The sequence below is a fragment of the Buteo buteo genome, chromosome 9 (genome assembly GCF_964188355.1).
Source record: "Buteo buteo chromosome 9, bButBut1.hap1.1, whole genome shotgun sequence".
Lineage (NCBI taxonomy): Eukaryota > Metazoa > Chordata > Aves > Accipitriformes > Accipitridae > Buteo > Buteo buteo.
This window is the reverse complement of record NC_134179.1, coordinates 4,292,317-4,316,801: the sequence shown is the minus strand read 5'-3', so window position 1 is coordinate 4,316,801 and position 24,485 is coordinate 4,292,317. Positions and strand designations below refer to the sequence as shown.

Here is a 24,485-nt window from a genome sequence, read left to right as displayed (position 1 = left end):
AAACCAACCCAAAACCCAGCAGAACTGGGGGGAAAAGAACCACCAAACCCCACCAAAATCACTTTTTGTTGTTGTTGTTTTTTAATTATTATTATTATTTGTAATTCCCTGTTAATCAACCCCCCCCCCCCCCAGGTTAAAGCCGTTATTTCTGATTTGGCGACTGCTCCCTGTGTATATAAAAATCACTCCCCAGCAGGCAGGGACAGGCAGGGATGGGCAGGGACATCCCACTGCTGCCTGCACTTACAAACGGTATAAAACAAAAAATAACACCCCCCCCCCAAAAAAAACCACCCAACCCCAAACAACCAAAAAAACCCCAAATATTTCTGCTTCACAGGCAAAGGCTGGGTCAGTGCGGTGTGTGGCGAGGTCGGCGGCAGCTCCCCTACGTTCTCGACAAGCCACGGTTATCCAAATCTTTCACCTGGGCGGTAAAAAAAAGGCTCAGTTAGATGAAACGTAACATTTTTTTTCCCAGATCTGGGGGCTTTGGGCTCGGTTCGGGGCCATACCTTGTATATTCGGACCAGCCAGTGCTCTGTGGTGTACGCCTCCTCCAGCACGTCCAGCTCAAAGTCCTTGTTGCCAATTTCAGCGTTCCTCACCCGATCGTAGCCCGGCGGTCGCTCTAGGAGAGGGCAAAGTACAGGCAGCACTGCCGCATCGTGCCCCAAAGATGGCGGGGGCATGGTGGGGCACCCCAAAAGTGGTGTCATTCCCCGGGGGGGGTGGTTTTGGGGACTTACTGGCCTCGGTGTAGACCTGGCCAAAGCGGTAGTAGCACATCTTGTACATGAGGCAGTTGAGGAGCACCGGGGAGCCCTCGCGGTCGACCCGAAACTCCCCCGTGGGGGTGTAGTAGTCGTGCTCCTTGATGTGGCGCCCCGTGTCCGTGCTACCCCCGATCCGCACCATCCACAGGAACTTGTTGATATCTGAAAGGTGGAGAGCAGAGAGTTGGGGGGCAAAGAGCGAGGAGTTGAGTTGGGGGGCAAAGAGCGAGGAGTTGAGTCACGAAAGAATGAGGAGTTGAGTTGAGGCAAAAGAACAAAGACTTGAGTTGATGTGGGGCGAAAGAACGAGGACCTGAACTGAGTTGGGGGGCCAAGAGCAAGGGGTTGAGCTGAGGTGGGGGAGGGCAAAAAAAGGTACGTGCAGCTTCCAGAGGGGAGCACTTTGGTACAGATTCCACTTTGAGGGCTCAACTGAAAGTGGGACTTTGCTCCTCTGAAGCCTGTGCCACCAGTGCCCCGTGGAAGGGTTTGCCCCAGCTCAAGCGAGATCTTACCGTCAGATGAATACCCAGTGAGGCCTCCGAAGATTACCAGCACGTAGCTGACGTCCAGCTCCCTCATGATCTCGTAGGCTTTCTCCTCCGTCGATGCCATCGCCTGGAGCAGACACAGCGTCAGTCACACCACGTGGCTACCTCAGAAAGGCAGGGCAAGGCAGCGGGCGAGGGAAGGACCTACCTGACCAACACGGGAGATGTGCGTGTTGTTCCAGGTGTTGTTGTCCACCAGGATGGTCCGGTTGGCCATGGCAGTTATCTGGTACCCGTAGTCCCACCAGGACATCACCTTGGCGTCCTGCACCCAAACACGACGTGCCATCAGCGCTTGGTGGATGTTGGGTTCCCACTGCCCAAACTACCCCTGTTTACCTCTGGCGTGTTGTGTCGTAGCCAGTAATAAGCTTCTCTGAAGTCATCAAAGATGATCCTGCTGCCGTCCCCACCCCGGGCAGAGAGCACGATGGAGGGGGAGGAGTACGCCTCGCTGGTCACCCAGGTGGAATGGAAGGTGTAGGTGATCAAGAAGAAAGCCATGACCAGGATCATGCCACTGGCAACCTGGGGGAACAGATCGGGGTCAACGCTGGAGGGAAGAGGCCGTCAGCCTCCCGCACTCATCCCCACCAGGACAAGGTGTCTTCTGGCCCTTCCCCAGCCGCCCCAACACTCACTTCATTTTTGATGGGGTAAGTGGAGTCTTGCTGCTTTTTGCTCTTCTTGTCTGGCCGGCTGATATCCAAGTTCTTCATGTAGGTGGACAACACCTGAGAAACGCCAATGCCGGACAGGATGCACATCACCGGGGCCAGCACCAGCATAAGACGCACCTATGGGCAACAGCAGAACGGTCAGCGCCTGTCGGAGAAGAAATCCAGGCAGAAATCTGAGAGAAGAGGGAAATTAAATGCCATCCCTAATTCAGCAGAAACATCAGCCTCGAGATAAACCCATAACTGATACTTTTTTTTAGTGGGTGCAGACTGGGAGCTGCCACCATCTCAGATGCCCCTGAGGGAAGTTACCTGAAGACCTCAAAATTGGCCAAGGCGCAGAAGTGACCTCAATTTAACACCCTTGGGCAATCTTAGGTGGAGACAAGAATTAGTAGATGCCTCCGCACCAGAAATCAACCCACATTTAGGGCTCGGGGTGCTGGAGCAAGAGTGGAAACAGGTTCATAAGCAGCCATTTGTCGTCAGTCCCTGCTTGGATACCTGGAGACTTTGTTTGGGTTTGCAACCCAGCTATGGGAGACCAGGAACAGAGACCCAGCAGCGGCCAGCAGTGGCCGTAAGGAAGCGAGTAACACCAAAGCCGGTAAGTTTTGCAACGTCACATTCCCACGCTGCACGGAGGGGCGAATAAATGAGTTTTAAGGAAGGGAGAAAAGCCTCATGACCATTGGAGCCAGCTCAGGGTGGAAGAGCCATCAACAAGTTCAGAAAAATAAATTCAATCAGCTCTGTTAAGACCATTTTGTCATCCTGCTTGCGCCCGGCAGGCAGCAGCCCTCACCATCACAGCAGAGAAGTACATGCTGGTCACGCCGTACATGATGATAAAAATGCGGGCGTCCGAGAGGTTACTGAAGCAGTAATACAGACCAACTGCCAAGAGGAAAGAGAAATGGGTCAGGTTCACCTTAGCAATCTGTTGCCCAAAATAAAAAACAGCCGGCAGTGGCACATAGCGCTCCTTGGCAGACTTGGCACCGTGAGGAGAGGGGAGGCTGTGGTCATGGCCGGCAGAATAAAACCCTTCCGGTGTTGTATGGTAATTTAATAAACCGGGCTCTGATAACATCTGCACTGGGCTCACCTGGGAACATGAAAACGAGAAGCTGCAGGTCAAAGTAGTAGGAGGACCAAGTGGTGGGCTGGTGCTCGGAGACAGAGGCAATGATGGGGATGTTGTTCTTTGCATAGGAAGGATCCAGCAGGGAGTAGAAACGTCCTGTCCACGGGGAGATTTTCCCTAGGAAAAAGGAGAAAAAAAATCATATTCCGTTCCAGCAGAAAGTAACCAGCAATGCCAACAGGATCTCTCACAAGGGAAGCATGTGCAAGGCTGAATGAGCAATCCTGGACCTCACTTAACATCTCTGTTACTCAAAACTGTTGTTTTAGAAAGGAAATGCAGTCCAATTTTACCCTAAAAAGACTTCTCACCCGCCCGACCTACACTTTTAGCATCTCTTTGCTACTACAGATTGACATGCAGTTTCTGAAGCACCAGCTCAGCATCCCCAGCACGTGCTGAGTCAAAGCAGGTTTCTCTCTGTGCCTTGCATCACCTGGAGCCCAGATCTTACAGCTGCTTCTTAAACAGTTTCCTGCTAACGCACAAATTAGCCCCCCCCCCCCCCCCCCCCCTTAGAGTGGGGCTCGAAAGCACTGAAACCGCAGTGCGGGCAACAATGCAGAATTAGGATTGACAAATTACATGCTCTTCAAAGCAATGAAAGGAGGCAAAGCTGACAGCAAAACGCGCTCATCACCGCCACCATCTTGGGCTACCTGTCAGCATCAGCACGGCCCCGATGGTGAGGAGGACGAAGCCAACCAGGGAAATGACACTCCTGAAGAGGATTTCAAATTGCTGCGGGTTCAGCTTGCTCCGAAGGTAGTCTACGAAGGCGTGGATCTGACACAAGCCGAAGACTCCAAGGGCAGCCATGTGCTCCGAGGAAAGGACAGGCTGCAAGCAGGGGAGAGCGTGATCAGATACGGAGGAGAACAAGAGCCATGTTGCACCTGGTATTGGCTTTTTTTTTTTACAAATAGCTTCTCAGCAAAATCGCTGCCAAAGTCACAGGAAACTGTCCCCTCCCTGTGGACGGCACAGGTGCCGTGAGTCACTTTCTTACATCGGCTTCAGTTCCCAGATAGCAGTCCGCATGGAAAATTATAGCGATTCTCCCGACAACGTGAGCTAAGCGAGCGTTTTTCCTGCTATACCAAGACGCATGCTGGCATGGCTTTTCCTTCACCAAAACCAGAAATATTTTTCATGAAAGACAACTGGTGCCATGAAGGTTGTTAGCAGCTTTGAAAGTCATCCAGCACCTCCAAAAGCTCATCTTGCCAAAGGTCACAATGGATCAGCGTAACGGGAGCTAGACCTAGAAGCCAGCACCCACTTACAACGTCAATGGAGAAGGCAAGAAGAGAAACCAGGTACCAACTCGCTGTTTTTCCGCTACAACCCACGAAAGGACCATCCTCAAGTCTGCAAATCATCCTGGTCCCCACCTGGAAGCCAACAAAGGAGATCTGCATCGAGAGGATGGTTCCCAAGCAGTAGACGGTGCAATAGGCTACGTAGATCCTGTGGGAGAAGCGTCCGGTCAGCATCAGCACAAGAACGTGCAAGGGGATGAGGTTAATCAGAAAGACGTAGCCACCCCATGAGGAGACCTGCCAAGAGAGAAAAAAACCCAAAAAAACCCCAAGTTCCAGGACTGAACAGGTTGCACAGCAGAGGTCAAAATGCAGTAGGTTTGACTTTCCTGCGATCACACACAGGATCTTCAGCCAGCAGCAATACCAGCTGAGATCCGCTCTCTCTAAGGGCATCCTCAAGAGTCACAGCTGCCAGAGGCCCAGTTTTTTCCATGCTATTAATAAAACCTCGCACAAAACCCCCGCTGGTTTTGGCAAGTGAAAATGAATGAAGAGAGCATCCATTCCATTTTCACGCCAAGTATTTTAGGTCACCGTATCCAGAGCAGTCCTTGGAGTCAGAAACACCTTGGCACTGGGAGAAGGAACACTTACCATGTAGAAATAGGCAAGAGCACACATTGCCGCCCAATAGATGGAGCCAGTTTTGACAGCTTTGATCCACATGTAATAAGTTAACAGCATGCAGAATATGGCGATACCTGGGTGGGAAGACACGGAAAGGTCAAAGCAAGCTCACATCAGCCCTGAAACGTTAATATAATCTCTGGGGCGCACCAGAGCACTCAATTGCATTAAAAATATATACATAAATGCTTTTGCTGCTCCGTCAGAAGATGGAGCAGCACCTCATACAAAGAACCAGGCCTGGGAAAAGGGTTTCTCGTATCTGACTTCTAGATTGAAACACTGTGATGTTTGTGTCTTACTGTAGATAACAGCTCACGTGGCTTCTTCTAGCCACATCAGCTAGCCTTTCTGGACACAGCGACTCCTTACATGGCCCCCAAAAGCCCAGCTATGGGAGAGGAACCTAGATCCTCTTCTGCTCTAGGCATCAAAAACGAGATTGCTGCCTTTGCCAGTTCCAAAGTCACTGCTGGAACAGAGATAAAAGCATGGGGGAGCCGCGCAGCAGCTCCAATCCCGAGCAGTTTGTGGAAGTGGCAAAACCCTTTTTGATTTGCAAACAAGGATGCTTGGGGAGTGGGGTGTGCTCGCTGCTGGAGTTGGGAAACACTCCCTCTTCTCAACTGTGTAGGCGAGAACAACCACGGATCTCTGAGTGGTTGGGTCAGTAAACCACAGGGACCTGGCGGGGTTCGCTGGGAAAGGACAGTGCCTCTATCATGCCCTGCAGCATCTTTACCATTATTTTCCAGAACCCAACAGTTGTTAAAGGTTCCCCTGCTCCAAGAGTCACAAACTCACCTTCGTTATCGTAGGAGCCGGCAACAGATCGAGAGATGTACCCGGGCACAACTGCAATCATGGCAGCAGCAAGAAGTCCTGCCCCTGCATCCTGGGAGAAAAACCCCACAGCCCAAGGTTGGAAAAAGCCATCAGTTTTTAGGGCTTTTGTTACCATGCCATACTATGTACAGATATGGTCGAAGGAATAAAAATTGAGTGTTGAAATGAAATTTTAAAACAGCTCTCTCACTTCCCAGAGGTTCTGGGTTTTGGCCAGCGTGGTGGTCACCTCCAAACCTCCAATACAGCTGCAAGCTGCCTTTCCAAAAGGCACGCAGCCCGTGCTCCTCCATAAAGCAAAAGCCTGCAAGATATGCCCTGATTGTTGCCCTACCTTGAGCTCTTTGGTGAGGTGGTAAGTCACTATAGTGGTGAAAGAGGAGAAGAGGGGAGCCAGGAACACACAGACATTTCGGATGTCGATGGTGATGTGGAAGAAGTGCAGCACGTGGTAAATTGCTGCCGACGTGATCATCAGGCCTGAGGGACAGGAACGACACCATTACCAGGCCGCTCTCGGTCTGCTCGCAGCACTGGGGGTTGTTAGCTTGCAATTAACAGCAGGGCAGCCGAAAGCCTCGCCAGGAAGGAGCTGCTGCCCGAGATGCCTTGAGGAAGGGCATCCCCTGAGCTCCCCACCTCTCCCAGCTGGCACTCACGGCTCTGCTCCGTGCACACTACCCGCCCCTCTCTTGATTTTCCCTTGCATGAGGTGTGTTTCGGGTCAGCAGAAAACCAACAGCATACCTGGATAAATGGTCCCACCGATAATCCTGCCCAAGGGGTACCAGGCTCGGTCGTCAAACCAGTTGTGGAACTTATAGAAGCCCTCCTCCGCCAGAAAGCGGGTTGTGCGGTAGTTAAAATACCTGTAACAGTGACAAGCACTAAGCATCTCTGCATCTGGATATAGAGATATTGACGGCTCACTACTCCTCGGGTCACAAGCATAGTCCTTAATGAGAGTTCAGGAAACGAGGCAGCTTTTGACAGGCAGTTAAGTACCAAATCACATGCCTGTTCGGATACCCTTCTCCGACATCTAGGTGTAAGAGGCTGCTGTAAAGGCTGACTGCGCATTTTCCACGCAGAAGGAATCAGTCCAATTTCCCCAGAGCGCTGCAAACCTCAGCTGCAAAGGTTAATCCCTCCTCTGAGGGGGTTTAAAAGCAGGTTTGCAAAGGTAACATTCTCCCTTGCACCTGATTTAATCAACAACAAGCCTGGGATGTGGACACAAATTGTATTAGGAGCCCTCTCTCCTGCTGTGCCCTGCTCAGCCAGAGAATAACCACATCCCAGCAGAAAAGCAGTGGCAGGCAATTACTTATATCCAGGCTGCAGGAAGAGGCCTGGGAACCGAGAAGTGAATTTTGGGTCTAGAAGAGAAAAAAACCAGCTGTACTGAAACCTGTCCTCCAAATCCCTCATCCTTACTGGGGGATTAACTTGATCCCCTCATACACCACCCAAATTCCGCATTCTCCAGAAGAGGAAAAACCCAGGAGGCCCCCATAAAATGAGAAAACGACACTTACGGGTCAAATTCATGGATGACACTTTCAAATCTTAAGACAGAAAAAAGCCTCGTGGAGAAAGCTGCAAACACAGGAAAAGGCCAGAGTGAATCTACAGCACTAACCTAGCCAGAGTTTTACTAGGTTTATCATCTACTTTGACTAATTAAAACTGTTTCTGTCTCAAACTGGTCACTGGGAAGATAGAGAAAGATGTGTTTTTCAAAGGAACAGATACGGAAGGAATAACAGCATTCACTTAAGAAAGATGAGAGCTTCACAACCTAGGGAAGAAGGAACAGAGGCGGCTCCATCCCGGGGTCCCCCTTTGAGGGCACTAGCAGCTATCCGCAAGGCTGGCACAGCAGGACATGGACTTACACAGCACAGCTGCCATCGACAAGATGAGGAGCTTGAGCAGAGTGTCTTGCTTCTCGTAGGACAGCCGGAGAAACCCTAACTTGGTCATTTTCACATCAAAGGCAGAGACTGAGGACACTTGAACACCTGAAAACAAACAGGGAAGACGATCAAAGAGCAAGCCAGCTTGCAGCCCCAGAACGTCTCTAAATGTTTCACGACGTAGTACCTTAAATACCCCACTCCTGCCCAAGGAGGCTGTGTCCACCCTTTACCCCAGCCAGATGCTTTCACTGATCCACGTCTCCCTTCCCCAAATCCCCTCACCTCCCACCCACACCTGATCAGTTGTCCCAAGTCTCGGCTGAGGGTTTTCCTTCTTTTACAGAGACCAGAACTTCTTCGGGGCAGGGGACGCCTCTGTTTCTCTGCGTACAAACCAAAACCCAAGTGTAAGCTTTCAGCAAAACCACCAAGTTTTCCCTGGCTGGTCTCTGGAGTTTAACCACCACCTGTAAGCGACGCATGTAAAAATAACCCACAGAGAACGCAAGAAATTGGTGCTGTTTTCTTCCATATAGGAGGTCCGAACAGCTCCTGGCCACTCCCGCTTTGAATTATTTACATTAAACATATACATGCCAGTGCTTTGCTAATGCAGACCAGCACAGTAAATCAGGTTTGCTTACACTGGACAACTTGGCTGTTTACTTCAGCCTCCCCAGGTGGAGGAAGAGCCAGCAAAATCCTGGTACTAGACACCAATGAAGCGAAACTGTGGCCGGAGACTAATGCCTTTCTGCTCTTGAAAACGCTCCGATTTCTTTAAAATACTTCTTTACCCAATCAATCCTGAAAAAATCTCCCACCGCTCCCTACAGGTTAAGTCCCAGAACTGTTGGATAAATCCTCCATTCATGCACATCTCTGAGCTACAACACCGGGGAGACTAGATTTGGACAGGCTGAGATTTAAAAATAAAGTACAAACCAGGCCTGAAAAAAATGTTTCTATGACCTAGAAGTGATTCCAACTTGCACACATTCGTCACTAATTGATGCAGAAACAACTCTGTCTTGTAATTATTTCCTGGTTGCCCTGGGGATAATAAGAAGCAGCTAATAGTGATAGAACGCAAATGCCTCCCAGGCACGAGTGGCTCTGCCACTGGGGTACCACTGGTACCCTGATTTCCACAGCTCCGGCAGATGACTCGCGAGGTGTGGGGGGACCCTTCACCACCCAGTAACACCACAGCTACTGGGGGAACCAGCAGCCCCCAGCCAGTCCCCAGATACTGGGGTGGGAAGGAGAAAAAGCTGTCCCTGAGCTACAGACTATGGCCCCGCTCTCGCCACCAGCCCCTCCGAGCTTCACTGTGTCCTGCAAGACACCGTACACCCCACACCCTGTGCTGCACCCCACCTCCCTGCGCACCCCGTCCCTCGACCACCCCTGCCCCCCCCGCAACCCCTAGGCACCCCACAGGGCCACATCCCACAGGCTCCAGCCCTTGACAACCAGCAGAGCCTCACCCCACACGCCTGGACACCTCACAGCATCGCCCACCCCGAACCTCATTGTCCTACGGACATGGGCAACCCCACAGCCCCCTCACCCCCCCAGGCCTGGACACCCCACAAAGCCCAGGCACCCCATAACCCCACAGCCCCCTCGCCCCACAGGCCTGGGCACCCCACAGCCCCCTCACCCCACAGGCCTAGGCACCCCATAACCCCACAGCCCCCTCGCCCCCAGGCCTGGACACCCCCCAGGCCCTCCCCCCCAGGCCTGGGCAGCCCACAAGGCCCTCACCCCTCACAGCCCCCTCACCCCCTCAGGCCTGGACACCCCACAAGGCCCGGGCACCCCATAACCCCACCGGCAGCCACCCCACGGGCCTGAGGACCCCGCAGTCCCCCGCCCCACGGGCCCGGGCACCCCTCGGCACAAGGGCAGCCGCCCGCCACCCCGGGACCGCGGCCCTCACCCGGGCGCCGCGCTCGGCCCCGCCGCCCCGGCCATCCGCCCCGCGCAGCCGCCCTCTCCCGCTTCGCCCCTCCCGCTCGCCATTGGTCCTCACCGACGCCACTCCAGAGGAGGCGGCGCTCATTGGCCGCGACGGCTCGCCCTCAGCCGAGGGCGGGGCGGGACGCGCTGCCTACGACGCCTCCCGATTGGCGGAAGGCGGGGCGGGCGAAGCTGGCGGCGAAGGAGCCGTGACGTGTCCCTCAGGGCTTGGGGAGCCGGCGGGGCGGGGCGAAGAGGATCACGTGGGACGGATGCGGAAGCGGGCCGTCCCCGCCACGTGGGTGGCGCGCCACGTGGGCGCCGCCCAGGGGAAAGCGGCAGCGGCGGAGGGTTCGGGATGGGGCTGGGGGGGTCCCGGTCCCGGGGGCGTGGAGGGGCCACTGACGGCGCTCCGCCGGCATGAACCCGCCGAGGGGAACCCCCCCCGCCCAGCTCAGAGACAGGGGCAGGCGCAGGAGGGCTGCAAATCGTGATTTCTCCGTTTAATGTTTTCAGTGTGAAAATACTAAAGTTGATAAACCGCGTGTCCCGTCCCGTCGTACCTCCCCCCCCCCACCCAAAACAAAAACAAAAACCAAACCCAAACCCCACCCCGGAAGGGTTTTTGGTTTTCAACGTCACCGGTTCCTTCCCCGACCCTACAGAAACGGTACATGCACAGAGGGGGGGGCGGGGGCTTGGCTGCAGCAGGAACTCCCCAAAAATACATCCCCCAACCCCCCCCCCCCCCCCCCCGCGACCTGAGTTTGGGCAGACAAAGGGGGGGGCAGCTCCCGTTAAAACGGGGAGGGGGGGTGTCACAAATCGTTTGGGGGCAGGGGGAGATGGCACGGGGCGAGGGGGGGAGCGTACAAAAGAGTCCGCTGTAAAACACACGCAGGGCAGGAGCCGGCTCTTTCAAACTCACAAAGGTGTTAAAAATCCAGATTTTCCCCCAAAATTTCTGTCGCAGCGGTGGTGGTGGGGGAGGTGGGGGGGCAAGAATCGACATCAAGGCCCCGCCCGGGGCGTCCAGGGACACTTCCAGGCAGGATGTCCCCCCCCACTTTGTCCCCTCTCGGGGTTCGGTGGTGGCTCAGTGCCCCGGCTGCACCGTGTGTTTGGCAGGAGAGGGCTGGGGGGAAAGGAGGCGGTCGGAGGAAGAGGAAGTGGAAGAGGAAGCAGAAGAGGAAGCACCGCTCAGGGCAGACTGAAGGTAAACCGTCTTGTGAAAGAGCCTGTTGCTGAGGAAAACCACCAAGGAGAAGAGACGGAGCTGGAAGTGGCTGAAAGGGAAGAGAGCTGGTCAGCTCCTGACGCTGGGAAACTGCCCCCAGAGGGATTGGGGGGGGGGGACACGACACGACAACAAACGGGTATTGGAAGGGCTGGGGGTGGGATACTCACTAGGTTTTGCCGGGGGTCCTCGCTTCATTGGCGCTGATGATGAAAAGAGGGAAAAGGATGGAAAAGAGGCAACCGCTGGAAAAGGGGAAAAAAAAAAAAGAAAAAAATAAGAGGGATGCAGGTTGGGTTTGGTGCGTGTCGCGGGGGGACACACACAGGGGGAGGGCACAAGATGGCTGCCCACCTGATGATGTAAGAGGATTGCATTGCCGTGAGAAAAGCCAGCGGTAAGCCAAAGCCGAAGTAATAGGGCCAGTTTCTCTCAATGTTGGACAAGCGTTGGTGCATTTCAATTCCTGGCCAGAAAGAAAATCCCGCAGAAACAAACCCGCGGGGAGGAGAGACCTCCGTTACGCTTCATCATCCCGTATAAAAATGGGAAGGAAAAATCCGCCTTGGACACCCCGAGGAGGGAAAAAAAAAATCCCCAAACCTCAATCCGGAAACATTTCAGCCTCGCAGGGAGAGTGGAGGCAGCACTCACCTTTGTTAAACCAGCGGTACTCGAAGCAGTAGAGCGAGTAAAGCAGCGACATGTGGAGGAGGCTGACCAGCTGGCCGACGATATCGATGGGGAAGAGGCTCACTATCATCCCCTGGGGATTAAAAATAAAATAAAAAATAAAAATTAAACAGCAGGCAAGCTGCGGATCGGTGGGAGAGTGTCGCCCCAGAGCGAGAGGTGGGGTGACTCGGGCTGGTGGCGGGTTGTTTTTTCGGTGCGTGACTGTGATCTCACCTGGATGAGGAACAGCGCCTGCAACAAGAGGTTAAACAACATGTCGGCGATGATTTTACTGACGCTGGGAAAGGGGTGAGGCTTTCTGCCCGACACTTCGAACGCAAGATCTGCGATGTCCTGAAAAAAAAAAGACAAAAAAAGAAGGAAAAGGGGCTTGAGGGAAATGAAATTCGAAAGAGAGACGGGGGCTTCAGGAGTTCAAAAGTAGCTGGGACAATATTTGCCCCCCACCTCGTTTGCTTGACAAGTGGTCCGCATCCCTGTCACCCACCTGAAACCAGATGGCGTTGACGACCTTACTGAGCACAAAGAGGGGAAGGACCCAGAGGGCACCGAAAATGGAGGTGAGGATGAACTCCAGCCAAGACCAGACGTCGCCGTGTAAGGAAGGGTCACCTTCGGAAGATGGGACACGGAGAAATGCGTGAGGAACGGCTGTAGGAACCTCTGTGTTGCACATCACAAATCCTTCCTGGCAGTGCTCGAGGGCAGGAGAAATCTCCAACCCCAACCTTTGCTCTTCCAAAGAACGTTTCCAGCCACTTGCTTTTTATTTACTTGCAAAAATACATCCGACACCTGTGCATCACGAGGGGCGAAACCCACGAGCCACCTCCCCGCTGTGAGGGGGGTTACCCCTCTCTCTGCTTTTCTACTAAATTAACGATGGCCTCGATTAGTACAGGAGAAAAACAGTGCACGGAGACAGCGGTGCGAGGAACAGCTCAACGGGACAAAGCCTCGACAGGTTGTGGTGGGCGCCGGGACTCCCCACCCCATCCCACGGATCATTCAGCGCCCCGTAACATGCCGACGGGAAAGGCACTTACCGATGATCTGGGCCGTGACGGACTGAAGGACAGGTATGAATACTCGGTAAAACAAGAAGAGACTAAGCTACAGGGAAAAAGAGACAAGAAGGGTTCTGGGTGAGGTGTTGCACGGTCGTTTCCGGAGCCCCTGCAATTACCCATGCGAAGGCAGACCCTCTGCCTGCTCCTCCATGTGCGCCGCTCTAAAGGCAATGCTCCGTCGACACAGGGGACCAAGGATCTCCAGCTAAATACAGCCCAAAATCTACAGCCGAGCACTTTTAACATCTCCATGCCAATTCCTCGTACCCGGCCGCAGTCTAACAGAAAAACAAAGCTGGTGATTGATCAGGCTGTGAAGCATCTGCTCCGTTAAGGATTAGCCTCACAAAACAGCCGTGGTAAGGTCAGAGCTGAGGAAAATGTCTTTAGGGTATCAAGATTCCATTCAGTAAAGCAATATCCCAGACCGCAGGGGAGCAGGAGCTGAATATTCAGGCGAAGAGCAGTCTCAAAGGCTTGGAAAAGCAGCACCTTGGGTTTAAGGTGCAGGATTCCCAAGAGAGTCTAGGGTCCCGTATCGCGTCCCTTAAAATACAGTGTCAGGACTGGGAACTTAGTGGCTCCGATGGATTCCCGCAGCCAAGGTGACGGCTCATCACTGAACGGGTACAAGGGCTGGAGCAGGGCCCTGGTTTTACGGGGTTTTTAACAGAGAAAATACCAAAAATGTCCACTTACCCAGAACACACCTCCGTTCCAGGCACAGCACTGAAATATCCGGCTCACGATCCGGGGTTCGCTGCAGAGCAAGAGGAGAGAGATGGGCGAAACATGTCGAGGTCCCAGCACCCAGACAAACGTCCCCTAACAAGCGACAAGTGCTCCTGCCCTGCGTTTCGGACACCTTCCAAACGTCACAGATAACCAGCTCGACGCCAGCGATGCGCCCGGTTTTATCTGCACGGGGGAACCCCAGAAGAAATCCCTGCACAGACTGGCGCCAGGTTTCAGCCATTGCACAGTCTCTAGAAATCAGGGAGATTCTTTCAACCTTTATTAATTCCCAATATCTGCACTGAAACGGAAGAAACGCAAAGCTTTCTTCCAGATTTTAAAGCCCTTATTAGAGAGATCTTGGGCTTTGTTCTCCTCAAGCTCTTGCCGCAATAGAATTAGGGCTTTTCGTGCACTTTTTGTTCTCAGAAGAGGCTGTTTCAGCTCAGGGTGGTTTTGGCTTCTCCCTCTTTGCAGTGTATCTACAGATGTGCAAGAGAGCAGCTCTGTGGAACTCTGTAGCACTCTTCCAGTCGGCTTCCGCTACTGAAAGGACTTGGTTACACAGAAAACCAGCAAAATATGACTGTTTAGTCCCCCCCCAAATATACATTATTCCTCAAGGGCAGCCCACGTGCAAAGCTGTAGGGACATCTGGGGAGGATCGGGATCATGGGACATGGACGACTTTTCTGTCATCTTGAGATAAAGTTGGACAACCACCGAGCTAGTCGGAAGAATTTGTAAACACGCCTTGAAAGGCGCATCACTGACCAAACGTCACCGCGTTAAGTACCAGCCCCACTGTAATTAGGGCAGCGGAGAAAGATCTCAGTGCCGTTTGGGAGTAAGACACAAGAACAGATGCTGTTTTGCTCCCACGTGGATGTAATTCTGGTGTTCCCAGCCTTAGTGGATGCAACTGCTACAGACGGCTGCGGAACACGGCAAGGGCGGGGGGAAAAAAAGATACTCGATCTGCCCCAGACATGTAAATCAGATCTGAGCTGCTGTTTCTTCCCCAATCCCATGGCTACCAATGACAACAACAACGAATCTTTGAAAGGCAGCACAAGTATTCAGGAAGAAACCCAGAAATCCACATTCTTTCAGCTTGTATACCTTCTATTACTATTTCAAACTAATTGCATACTCTTAATTGTCAAACAACATAAACAATCTGACTTGTTATCTCACGGTCACAGCTCCAGTTTCATTACACAGAGGGGGAAAAGGGCATTCCACATCACGTTTTTCATATTTTTTGTCTCTGTGCTTCAGCGCAATTGAGTTTACGAACCATTTTCAAAGGCACACCACAAGTTCTGCTTTTGCTGACAGCCAGGTCACAGGTCTCGGATGGTCCTGACAGGTATTTTTATGGAGATCTTTGCAAAGTGCGGGCAACAACAATGGCTTTATTTCTTAAACCCTGCTTACCTCAACTTCCCTTTTAGCCAGACTACTGTGATACGACGGGTATTATGAGAGAAAAAGCAGCACAAGAACTGCCAAACCACTATGACTTGCAGGGGTTTTGCAATTCATCAGGCTCTTCAAAGCTCCGGGCGGAGTCATGCTCTCTCTCCCTGCCCTCCACAGACTAAAAGGAGAGAGGCAATTTACCTGATTTATGGCTCGTCAGGCCCCATACTCACTTCTCTTGCTTCTTCTCTTCCATGTGAAACCTCCGCTGGGCGAGCGCACTGTTTGCTCTCCTTCGCCTCTGCTCTTCCCTTTTCTGCTGGATCCGGGCGTCCAGCTTAGAGATGGTGCAGATGCCCCAGATGGAGTCCTTAATTCCCTGCGGACAGGAGGAGAGGCCATCACTCTCCATCCCGCAGTGACAGGAGGAACGGGATGTGGCCGACCCAGGATGTCGAAAACCTCCCATTTACAGAAAGGGACTTAAATGTGGCCAGTCCCCGGCTAGCAGGGGAAGCCAGCACCAGGCTGAGCCAGAGCCAAGCTTTGGAGCAGCAACATCGCCTATTTTCCATGGCCCGGTGACCTAAATCACCACACCGTTCCAGCATCTTTAGGAGCAGCAGTATTGTTTTTTTTTAAAAAAGGTGCGATTTCTCATCCAATCTCCACTATTTATAACCCTGGCAAAAGCCAAAGAGTCAGATCTCTCGCAGCCCGTTTCTTCTGTCTGGCAGAAAGCCCTTCATCCCCTGCCAGCATTTCTAAGGCCGATAAAATAGAATTACACAAAACATTTAGGACATGCAAAGTCCTTGTGTCCTGGCTGTATGTATGAGTTTGATGCTTACGCCTTTACAAATAAAAGCATCTGCCCTTGTCCCAGAAAAATCCTCGCATCGGCCACATCCGTGTAAACCTGTCAATAGGAAAGTGCCCAGAAATCTTTGCCTTACTCCTCGTTTAAAAGACTTCTAGTGCCACCTCCTAGTACTCCACGAGCAGCTGTTTCCAGCTCCAGACGATATCGTACCCATCGTTACCAAAATTTCGCTTCACAATAAAGACCATACAGATGCTTGCGTGAGCCAGGACAGCATCACCACCCAGGTGACCCACACAACAGTTTGGTATATGGAATTCTTGACCAAACAGGCTAAATTTTGATGCCAAATGCATGTCTGAAACAGCAGAGCATGCTGCCACTGGTACCCGACGAGGTGGAAATTAATTACACGAGCTGCTCTACCCACTGCCTTACAGATGGCGTGAGAGCATTCTGAAAACGACACAAGTTCTCCCGCTCTAGATCATGGCCAGTACACCGCAGATCTGTAAGATCAAACCCGGCAAGTTTTTCAAACCGAGTTACTTCTGAACACGAGTTATTTCTTAGCGTCATGTCATGAATGTTTTTAAGGCTGTATTTACACCTGGATGATACAAGACAGTGTGGGAGCACTGAGTTCACACGAAGCCTCATCACCACACCACAGCTGCAGTGTTCATACGGGCTATAAATTAACTTTTGCCCAAAGGAAATCCGCCACAGGTTCAGCAGTGCCCCAGACAAACGCCAAGCCCTTTGCAACAGATGCACCGCACAACAGCCAGCTTGGGAGGAAAATATTCTAGGAAACACTTGGGGAGCAACGCATCCCACACAGTCTTGTCAAATCTAACCATCATCGGCGAGCGGAAAGCTTGCCTACAGGTATCTCTGCTTTACAAAACTGACGCCTTCAATTAAAATACACCTCGAGCCCCTTTTCTGTCAAATTTTTTAATCTGCCCTTGATGACGCAGGAAGGAGGGTGCTCCCCGTGGAAGACCCGCCGTTACCAAAGCAAAAGAGACCAGTCCTCGCAATGGAGGACCCGAAACGCGGAGACTTACCCTGACGAGGTCATGAAGGAAGGTTTTCACGCTGTCTGCCATCTCGACTCCAGCATCACCTCTGGTTCCGAAACTATCAACTACAGGGAGAGGGGAAAAGCCGAACCCAAACCTCTCTCATCCTGGAGAGATGGGAAACGGATGGAGCCTGCGGAGAGAGAAAACACAGGACTGTGGGCAGGCATTAGCAGCATCGGTCTGAGTGGGATAATTACAAGCTAAATCACACGCCCGCGATTTTCAACAGCCTTCCCTGCCCTCACTGGCTTCCTGTTGGGCAACCATCCTCGAACACAGGGCCAGAGAAAAGAACTGTCCTGTTAATTCCACAGTATCTTGTATTAACGAACTCGGGGTTTCAAGAACAGCAGAGCCTGTGTTTCTAACACAGCAGAACATCCCTCCCAACACCACGCTGCGCCACTCATTTTCGGAAGAGAAAAGCCAGCAGAGCCAGCCCAGAGAGGTGCGAAAACATCTTTGCTAAATCCAATGTTAATTTAACACTTCACAGCTTCCTCACACGCCAGGTAAGAAACTCGAGGTCTACAATTAGGAGCCTGACGGAAGAAGGGCTGCTCTTGAGCTCTTTGCCCAAAGCAGTAATTACTCCAAACAGCCCTTTGCCAAAAATGTTGCAGTGAGTCTTCTGCTTCTTGTAAAGCACCACAGAAATGCAGACAGCGTCTGAATTATGAAAAAAAAAATCACCAGCTAATAAAACTCATGGAGCTTTTCCACCAGGATTCAAAGCGCTCGCTTCTCCTAGGCCAGAGCTACCGGCAGCTCTGGAGCAGGCTGGTGTCACAAGCCCCGACATGTCAGCGTCACTGTTGCTCTATAACGCACCGCACAAGACAAAAACAATTAAAAATAATTAAAAAAAAAAAAAAGTATTCCAAAAGAAAACCTGCCAGGGTTTGACCTGCGCTCCCATGAAGTGGCGAATGCCAGTTCGGTTGAAACTGCAGAATCAGAACTGGCCTCCAGCTTTATTAACATCAAGTTAATCACGGGTGCCTTCACTCTAAAATCAATCCTTTGGAGGCAGAGGCGCTCAGCCCCATGTGCGGCATTGGGGTCTTTTCGCTTTAGCCAGGCGTCCAAGGTCCAGGTCGTGCTGGCAGAGCCGCGGCAGAAACAAAAGGCAGAAACTGAGCTTTTTCTTTGTTCCAGGTGGCTGCGCCTCGCCACCCTTCGGGCTCAGAAACCTACGGTGAGACCTGACCGCTGTACAATTCCAGCTTTTACAGAGAGCCCTGCCCGATTTATTTTTACCCAGGGGTATTCCTGGGTAACTGGGGGGCACCCCAGAGTGGGGGTCACCGTGGAAGGGGGGGATCCTCATAGCACCCCAGAGGTGCCCAGGATGGGGAACTCAGGCCTGCCCCACACTTACACCGGGGGCAGGGGCATCGTCTCCCTGCACTGTCAATGGGGGTGACCCCCATGGTTTCCTGGGGGGGGTGGGGGACAAACTTATCTCAGAGCTGTTGCTGTGGTTACTGGGGGGGGGGGGGGCGGGTGACCCCTATAGTTTAGGCTGGAGGGAGGAGGGCACTAATTTACCTCAGGGCTGTTCCCACAGTCCCCCTGGGAACTGTGTATGTGTGGGGCACAGTTACCTCAGGGCTGCCCCACGGTCCCCCAGAGGCCCACAGGTACCTCACGGCTGCCTCCACGGTGGCCCCGAAGCCCAAAATCACCTCAGAGTTTCCCCACGAATTCCTCCGGACGCCAAATTACCTCAGGGTTGCCCCACGGATCCCTCGGGACCCGAAATTACCTCAGGGTTGCCCCACGGATCCCTCCGGATCCAAAAATTACCGCAGGGTTGCCCCACGGACCCCTCCGGATCCAAAAATTCCCTCAGGGTTGCCCCACGGATCCCTCGGGATCCGAAATTACCTCAGGGTTGCCCCACGGACCCCTCCGGATCCAAAAATTACCTCAGGGTTGCCCCACGGATCCCCCGAGGCCCACAGTTACCTCAGGACTGCCCCCACGGTTCCCGAGGGCGACCCCCACGATCTCCCCCGGGGGGTTCACAGTTACCTCAAGGCTCCCCCCCGCCGCTGTCCAACTCTCCCCGCTCACTCACCGGCGGCTGCGGGCCGGGGGCCGCACGGCGCGGCAGGGGGCCCAGCTCCCGCCGGCCCGGCCGCCACGCAACGCGCATGCGCCGAAACTCCCGCCGCTGCGCAGGCGCGCCCCGCCCCCTCCCCGCGCGCAGGCGCGCTGCCGCTAGCTCCACCCCCCGCTCCTCCCCCCCGCCCCCTTTTCCTCCCCGCGCATGCGGACTGGTGCCGCCCGCCGGCAGCGCAGCGCTGCGCCGCCAGGGGGCGCCAAAATAGGCTGGGGGGGGGGAATGGGGGATACTGGGGATACGGGGGGGAATGGGGGTACTGGGGGAATGGGGATACTGGGGGTACTGGGGGGTAATAGGGATACTGGGGGGTAATGGGGGGAATGGGGATACTGGGGGTACTGGGGGGTAATGGGGATACTGGGGGTACTGGGGATACTGGGGGGTAATAGGGATACTGGGGGGAATGGGGATACTGGGGGTACTGGGGGGTACTGGGGATACTGGGGGTACTGGGGGTACTGGGGGGTAATAGGGATACTGGGGGGAATGGGGATACTGGGGGGTAATGGGGATACTGGGGGTACTGGGGATACTGGGGGGAATGGGGATACTGGGGGGAATGGGGGTACTGGGGATACTGGGGGGTAATGGGGGTAATGGGGGGAATGGCGGGTAATGGGGATACTGGGGGTACTGGGGGTACTGGGGATACTGGGGGTACTGGGGGGGAATGGGGATACTGGGGGTACTGGGGGTACTGGGGGGTAATAGGGATACTGGGGGGAATGGGGATACTGGGGGGAATGGGGGTACTGGGGATACTGGGGGGTAATGGGGGTAATGGGGGGAATGGCGGGTAATGGGGATACTGGGGGTACTGGGGATACTGGGGGTACTGGGGGGGAATGGGGATACTGGGGGGAATGGGGATACTGGGGGGTAATGGGGATACTGGGGGGAATGGGGATACTGGGGGGAATGGGGGGAATGGCGGGTAATGGGGATACTGGGGGGAATGGGGGTACTGGGGATACTGGGGGTACTGGGGGGGAATGGGGATACTGGGGGGAATGGGGGTACTGGGAGGGGGCAACAGGGGTTAATGTGGGGGATAACGGGGACACTGAGGGGGCAATGGGGAGGATAATGGGGACACTGGGGGGGCAATGGGGGGATAACAGGGATACTGGGGCTGGGGGCACTGGAGGGATAATGGGGGCACTGGGTGGACACTGGGACTGGGGGCACTAGGGGGGGAATGGAGCGTAGTGGGGACACTGGGACTGGGGAGAGCGGGGCTGAGGGGCACTGGGGGGGCACCAGGGGACACCGAGGGGTACTGGGGACAGTGGGACTGGGGGTACGGGAGCATAATGGAGCTACTGGGGCTGGGGGGGGGGTATTGGGGGCACCAGGGCTACGTGGGGGGGGGGCGGTAATGGAAGCACTGGGCCTGAGGGCACCGGGGTGGGGGGGGATACTGGGGGCAGAGGTGGGGGGAGCGTGGCAGGCGTGAACGGGCCGTACTGGGGTAACGGGGTGGGCTGGCGCGAGTTGGGGAGGGGGCCACCCCCCCCCAAATTGAATCCCCCAGCGCACTCGCCATCCATCCCTTTTATTTCTGCCGCCGATCCCCCACCAACCTCCAGGGTAGTGGTGGTGGTGGTGGTTGGGGGGGGGGTTCCCCACTGCCGTGCCTCAGTTTCCCCCCCCCCCGTCACACCACCCCGTCCTCCTCCAGCCGTTCCCCCTGGGCCAACCTCCTCCATCCCAACCGGCGCAGGTCCAGGCTCTCGTACCGGCCCTTCACCACCAGCTCGGCCACGGCTCGGCCGGCGGCGGGGGCGTGTTGTAACCCGTGTCCGCTAAAACCGGCGGCCAAAAACAGGTTTTCTAATTTGGGGTGAGGCCCCAGCACCCCGTTCCGATCGAAGGCGTTATGGTCGTAGTAGCCCGCCCAAGCCCCCCGCGGACGGAGGGACGCGAAGGCTGGGACCCGACGTGCCAGCCGGGGCCAGACCTGCTCCTGGAAAAAATCGTGATCCACCGAGAGATCGCTCGGATCCGGCTCTTCCTCCTAGGAAAAAAAAAAAAAAAATTAATCGGGGGGGTGTGCTGTGTTCAAAAAAAAAAAAAATAAGGGGGGGAAATAATATCAGGGACCCCCCTGCGGGCTCACCTCGGGGGGGCTCATGCCACCCAGGTAGTTGCCGGCGATGCCGTCGCGGCGAAAATAAGCTCCGGTGGTGTCGACGAGGAGGGGGCAGGAGAAGCCGGGGCCGTCGGGGCAGTGCCAGGAGTACACGTACCTATAGGGATGGGGGGACACCCCCCAAAAAAAATAGGGATGATGGATTCAGGCTGGTCCCCCCCTGCCTCTGAGATGGGGGTGGGAGGTAGGGGCTGGGATGTGTGTGTGCCCCCCACCCAAAAAAAAGACGGGAGGGGTGGTGGGTGCTGGGATGTGACCCCCCCCCCAAAAGCACCAAGGGGTTCACCCTCCTGTTCTTGCGTGCTGGGATGCATCCCCCCACCATGACCCACCCCCCCCCCAAAAATAAACCACTAAGGGCTTCACCCACGACAAAGAGGTGATGGGTGCCAGGATGTGACCCCCCCCCCCAAAAAAAACCCCACTAAGAGCTTCACCCACGACAAAGAGGTGATGGGTGCCAGGATGTGACACCCCCCCCCCAAAAAAACCCACTAAGAGCTTCACCCACGACAAAGAGGTGATGGGTGCCAGGATGTGACAACCCCCCCCCAAAAAAAACACTAAGGGCTTCACCCACGACAAAGAGGTGATGGGTGCCAGGATGTGACCCCCCCCCAAAAAAAAACAACCACTAAGGGCTTCACCCATGACAAAGAGGTGATGGGTGCCAGGATGTGACCCCCCCCCCCCCAAAAAAAAACCACTAAGGGCTTCACCCACAACAGAAGGGTGATGCCAAGATGTGACCCCCCCCCAAAATAAGCCCCCCCCCTCACCTCTTCCTGGGCTGGATGGGCAGGGGGGGCTCTGCCAGCCCCCCCGGCAGCCCGGCCGTCTCCAGCAGCTCCCCAGCCCAGGCACCGGCGGCATTAACCACGATGGCGCAGGCGACCGGCTGGTACTCCAGGCTGTCCGGCATGTGGATCTGGGGAGGGGGACACACACACGGGATGGGGATTTGGGATGGTGGGGGGGGTCACGGACACTCGTGAGGCCCCCCCCGCGTGGGATGGGGGACAGACTCACGTGGACGTATTTGATGCGGGCCGTCGCCAGTGCCGGTTCCCACAGCGGCGTCGTGTCCTCGGCCGAGGTGACAAAACCTGGAGGGTTGGTTTTTTTTTTGGGGGGGGGAAGGTGAGATTGGGGGGGTCCCGGGGGTGGTGGGGGGTACCCCAGTTTCCCGCCCCCCCGCCCCTCACCTCGCACCTCCCCTTTGCAGCTGTGGACCCCCAGGGATGCGGCTTTGCGCCGAAAAGCGTTGAGGAGGGTCCAGGGGTCGAACCAGCCTTCATCCTCCAGACCTGTGGGGGGGGAGGCACCTCAGTGTGACACCCCCCCCCCAAAAATCCCCAATTTTAGCGGGGCTGCACCTCCCCTTCCCCAAATAAACTGGGGATGAAGGATGCAGCCGGCTGGGATGGGGATGGAGATGAGGATGGGGACGAGGAGGAGGATGGGGGTGGGTGTCGAGGGAGGGTCCCCACGTCCATCTGTCCTCCCCCCACGCCCCCCCCCCCCCCCCCGTACCGTAGGATGCCACGGCCACGTCCTCCGTGTCTATCCAGGGGAATTTCGCCTTCAGCTGGGGGGGGGACAGCAGGGCCACCTGCACCCCTTCCTCCCTGGGGACAGCCAGCATGCCGGGGGGGGGGGTGTCAGGATGAGACACCCCCTCCCCAAACCCTCCCCACCCCCCGGGGGGGGTTTGTGTCTGTCTGCCCCCACCTCTGGAGCTGGACGGTGGCCTCCAGCCTGGCAGCGCTCTGCGGGGGGGCGAGGAAGAGGTACCCCGAGGGTTGGAACTGGATGTCGACGGGGGGCTCGTTCGGCACCCCGAGGTGCTCCTGTAAGGGGGGGGGGGGGAGGCCACCCTGGTGAGTGGGGCTGGACCTTCCCTCTCCAACTTACCCCCCCCCCCCCAAAATAATAACCCCACATACGTTGATGTTGCGGAGGAAGCTGGCGGAGAAGCGGGACATCCGGATATTTTCTGGGAGGGAAAACTGCTGCCGGATCCCCCCCACCGACAGCACCGTGGAGGCTCGGGAATACTGAAGGAGAGGACCCCCCACCCCCCAAAAAAAAGAAAAAAAAAACAAAATAAAAAGAAGGTGGGGTTCAGGGGGGGTCCCCGAGGCCGTACCCCACCCCAGGAGTGGGGGGTCTCACCGTGGGGTCCCGCTCCACCACCAGCACCCTCATGCCGTGCCGCTGGCCCTCCAGCACCTTCAGCCAGTACGCCACCGACCAGCCCACCACGCCGCCCCCCACCACCACCACGTCGGCTTCTTCGGGGGGTCGTGGACCCGGGGGGGTCCCTGGGGGGGTCCAGCCCCCCCATCCGCCCCCCCAAACTGGCAGCTGATCCTTCAGAATCTGACCCAGGCGACCCAGACCTGGCCTCAGCTCTGCCGGTATATTGGGGGGTGGGCTGTCAGGCCTGGGGCGAGGGGGGGCACAGCTGGCAGCCCCCCTGGCACCCCTCAGGAGCCCCCCCAGTCCCCTCTGGGATCCCCCCAGTAGCCCCTGCATCCCCTGGGACCCCCCTAGGCCCCCCCAGTTACATGGGTGCCCCGCAGGTCCCTCTGGGACAACACCCCCAGGACCCTCTGGAAACCCCCCAGACTCTCTGTGACCCCCCAGTCCCCTGGGACCCCCCCCCCCAGTCCCTCCCGGGTCCTCCCACTCTGCTGTGGGACCCCCTAAGACCTTCCCCAGTCCCCTGGGACACCCCCCCAAGTCCTCTGGGACCCCCTAGTCCCCCCTCGGAGTCCCCAGTCCCCTCCGGGCCCCCCATGCCCCCCCCCCCCCAGTTGCCCCTGGGTCCCCTGAAAACCCCCGAGTACCCTCTGGGACCCCCAACCCCCCGGGACTCCCCCCAGTCTCCTCTGTGACCTCCCACAGTCCCCCGGGGCCCACCCAAGCCTCGCTGGGACCCCCCCCACAACCCCCCCAGCGACCCCCCCCATTCCCTGCGACCCTCCCTATCCCTTTGACCCCCCCCGACCCCCCCAAATCTCCACGGGACACCCCCCCCCGGCCCTCCCGGGTCTCACCGCGGAAGATGTCGGAGCTGAACGGGGCCGCGGTGCGGAGGGGGCGGTGCGGAGACCCCCCCGGTGCCGGGGACCCCCCCGGGGTCCCCCCCCGCTTCGGCGGGCGCAGAGCGCGCCCCCAGCGCAGCATGCCGCCTGGCCACGCCCCCTCCCCATCGCCACGCCTCCCTCCGCGTAACCACGCCCCCGTTCAACCACACCTCCTCGCCCGTCATTCGCCC

The 24,485-nt window shown here is 55.9% G+C and overlaps 3 protein-coding genes across 7 annotated transcripts; all 3 read right to left on the bottom strand.

Moving 5' to 3' along the window:
* Window positions 1-123: 123 nt before the first annotated feature.
* On the bottom strand, window positions 124-9,898 carry STT3A (STT3 oligosaccharyltransferase complex catalytic subunit A). 2 transcript variants are annotated; one of them, XM_075034949.1, is made up of 19 exons: window positions 9,823-9,879; window positions 8,171-8,260; window positions 7,854-7,979; window positions 7,494-7,554; window positions 6,703-6,824; window positions 6,290-6,435; window positions 5,914-6,004; window positions 5,077-5,183; window positions 4,552-4,716; window positions 3,817-3,997; window positions 3,119-3,274; window positions 2,816-2,907; window positions 1,972-2,127; window positions 1,670-1,858; window positions 1,479-1,595; window positions 1,295-1,397; window positions 753-941; window positions 519-634; window positions 124-430 (listed from the first exon to the last, which is right to left on the bottom strand). In XM_075034949.1, the coding sequence occupies exons 3-19, from the start codon at window positions 7,939-7,941 to the stop codon at window positions 392-394; spliced, it is 2,118 nt and encodes a 705-aa protein (XP_074891050.1). In that variant the 5' UTR covers window positions 7,942-7,979; window positions 8,171-8,260; window positions 9,823-9,879; the 3' UTR covers window positions 124-391. The 2 variants fall into 2 exon arrangements, with proteins under 2 accessions (XP_074891050.1, XP_074891049.1); XM_075034948.1 differs by lacking the exon at window positions 8,171-8,260 and having other exon boundaries at window positions 9,823-9,898.
* Window positions 9,899-10,330: 432 nt separating this feature from the next.
* Window positions 10,331-19,123, bottom strand: EI24 (EI24 autophagy associated transmembrane protein). Of its 3 annotated transcripts, none has more exons than XM_075034957.1 (11): window positions 19,003-19,123; window positions 16,902-17,049; window positions 15,239-15,384; window positions 13,545-13,605; window positions 12,822-12,888; window positions 12,263-12,387; window positions 11,989-12,108; window positions 11,734-11,845; window positions 11,434-11,545; window positions 11,250-11,324; window positions 10,331-11,128 (listed from the first exon to the last, which is right to left on the bottom strand). In XM_075034957.1, exons 2-11 carry the CDS (start codon window positions 16,941-16,943, stop codon window positions 10,939-10,941), a joined length of 1,050 nt encoding a protein of 349 aa, XP_074891058.1. In that variant the 5' UTR covers window positions 16,944-17,049; window positions 19,003-19,123; the 3' UTR covers window positions 10,331-10,938. The 3 variants fall into 3 exon arrangements, with proteins under 3 accessions (XP_074891058.1, XP_074891059.1, XP_074891060.1); XM_075034958.1 differs by having other exon boundaries at window positions 18,957-19,095; XM_075034959.1 differs by lacking the exon at window positions 19,003-19,123 and having other exon boundaries at window positions 16,902-17,072.
* A 1,466-nt stretch (window positions 19,124-20,589) lies between these two features.
* On the bottom strand, window positions 20,590-24,436 carry FOXRED1 (FAD dependent oxidoreductase domain containing 1). Of its 2 annotated transcripts, XM_075034951.1 has the most exons (10): window positions 24,265-24,432; window positions 23,378-23,616; window positions 23,149-23,259; window positions 22,934-23,052; window positions 22,736-22,830; window positions 22,408-22,509; window positions 22,232-22,308; window positions 21,982-22,130; window positions 21,170-21,299; window positions 20,590-21,067 (listed from the first exon to the last, which is right to left on the bottom strand). In XM_075034951.1, exons 1-10 carry the CDS (start codon window positions 24,392-24,394, stop codon window positions 20,708-20,710), a joined length of 1,512 nt encoding a protein of 503 aa, XP_074891052.1. In that variant the 5' UTR covers window positions 24,395-24,432; the 3' UTR covers window positions 20,590-20,707. The 2 variants fall into 2 exon arrangements, with proteins under 2 accessions (XP_074891052.1, XP_074891053.1); XM_075034952.1 differs by lacking the exon at window positions 23,378-23,616 and having other exon boundaries at window positions 24,265-24,436.
* Between the last annotated feature and the right edge of the window lie 49 nt (window positions 24,437-24,485).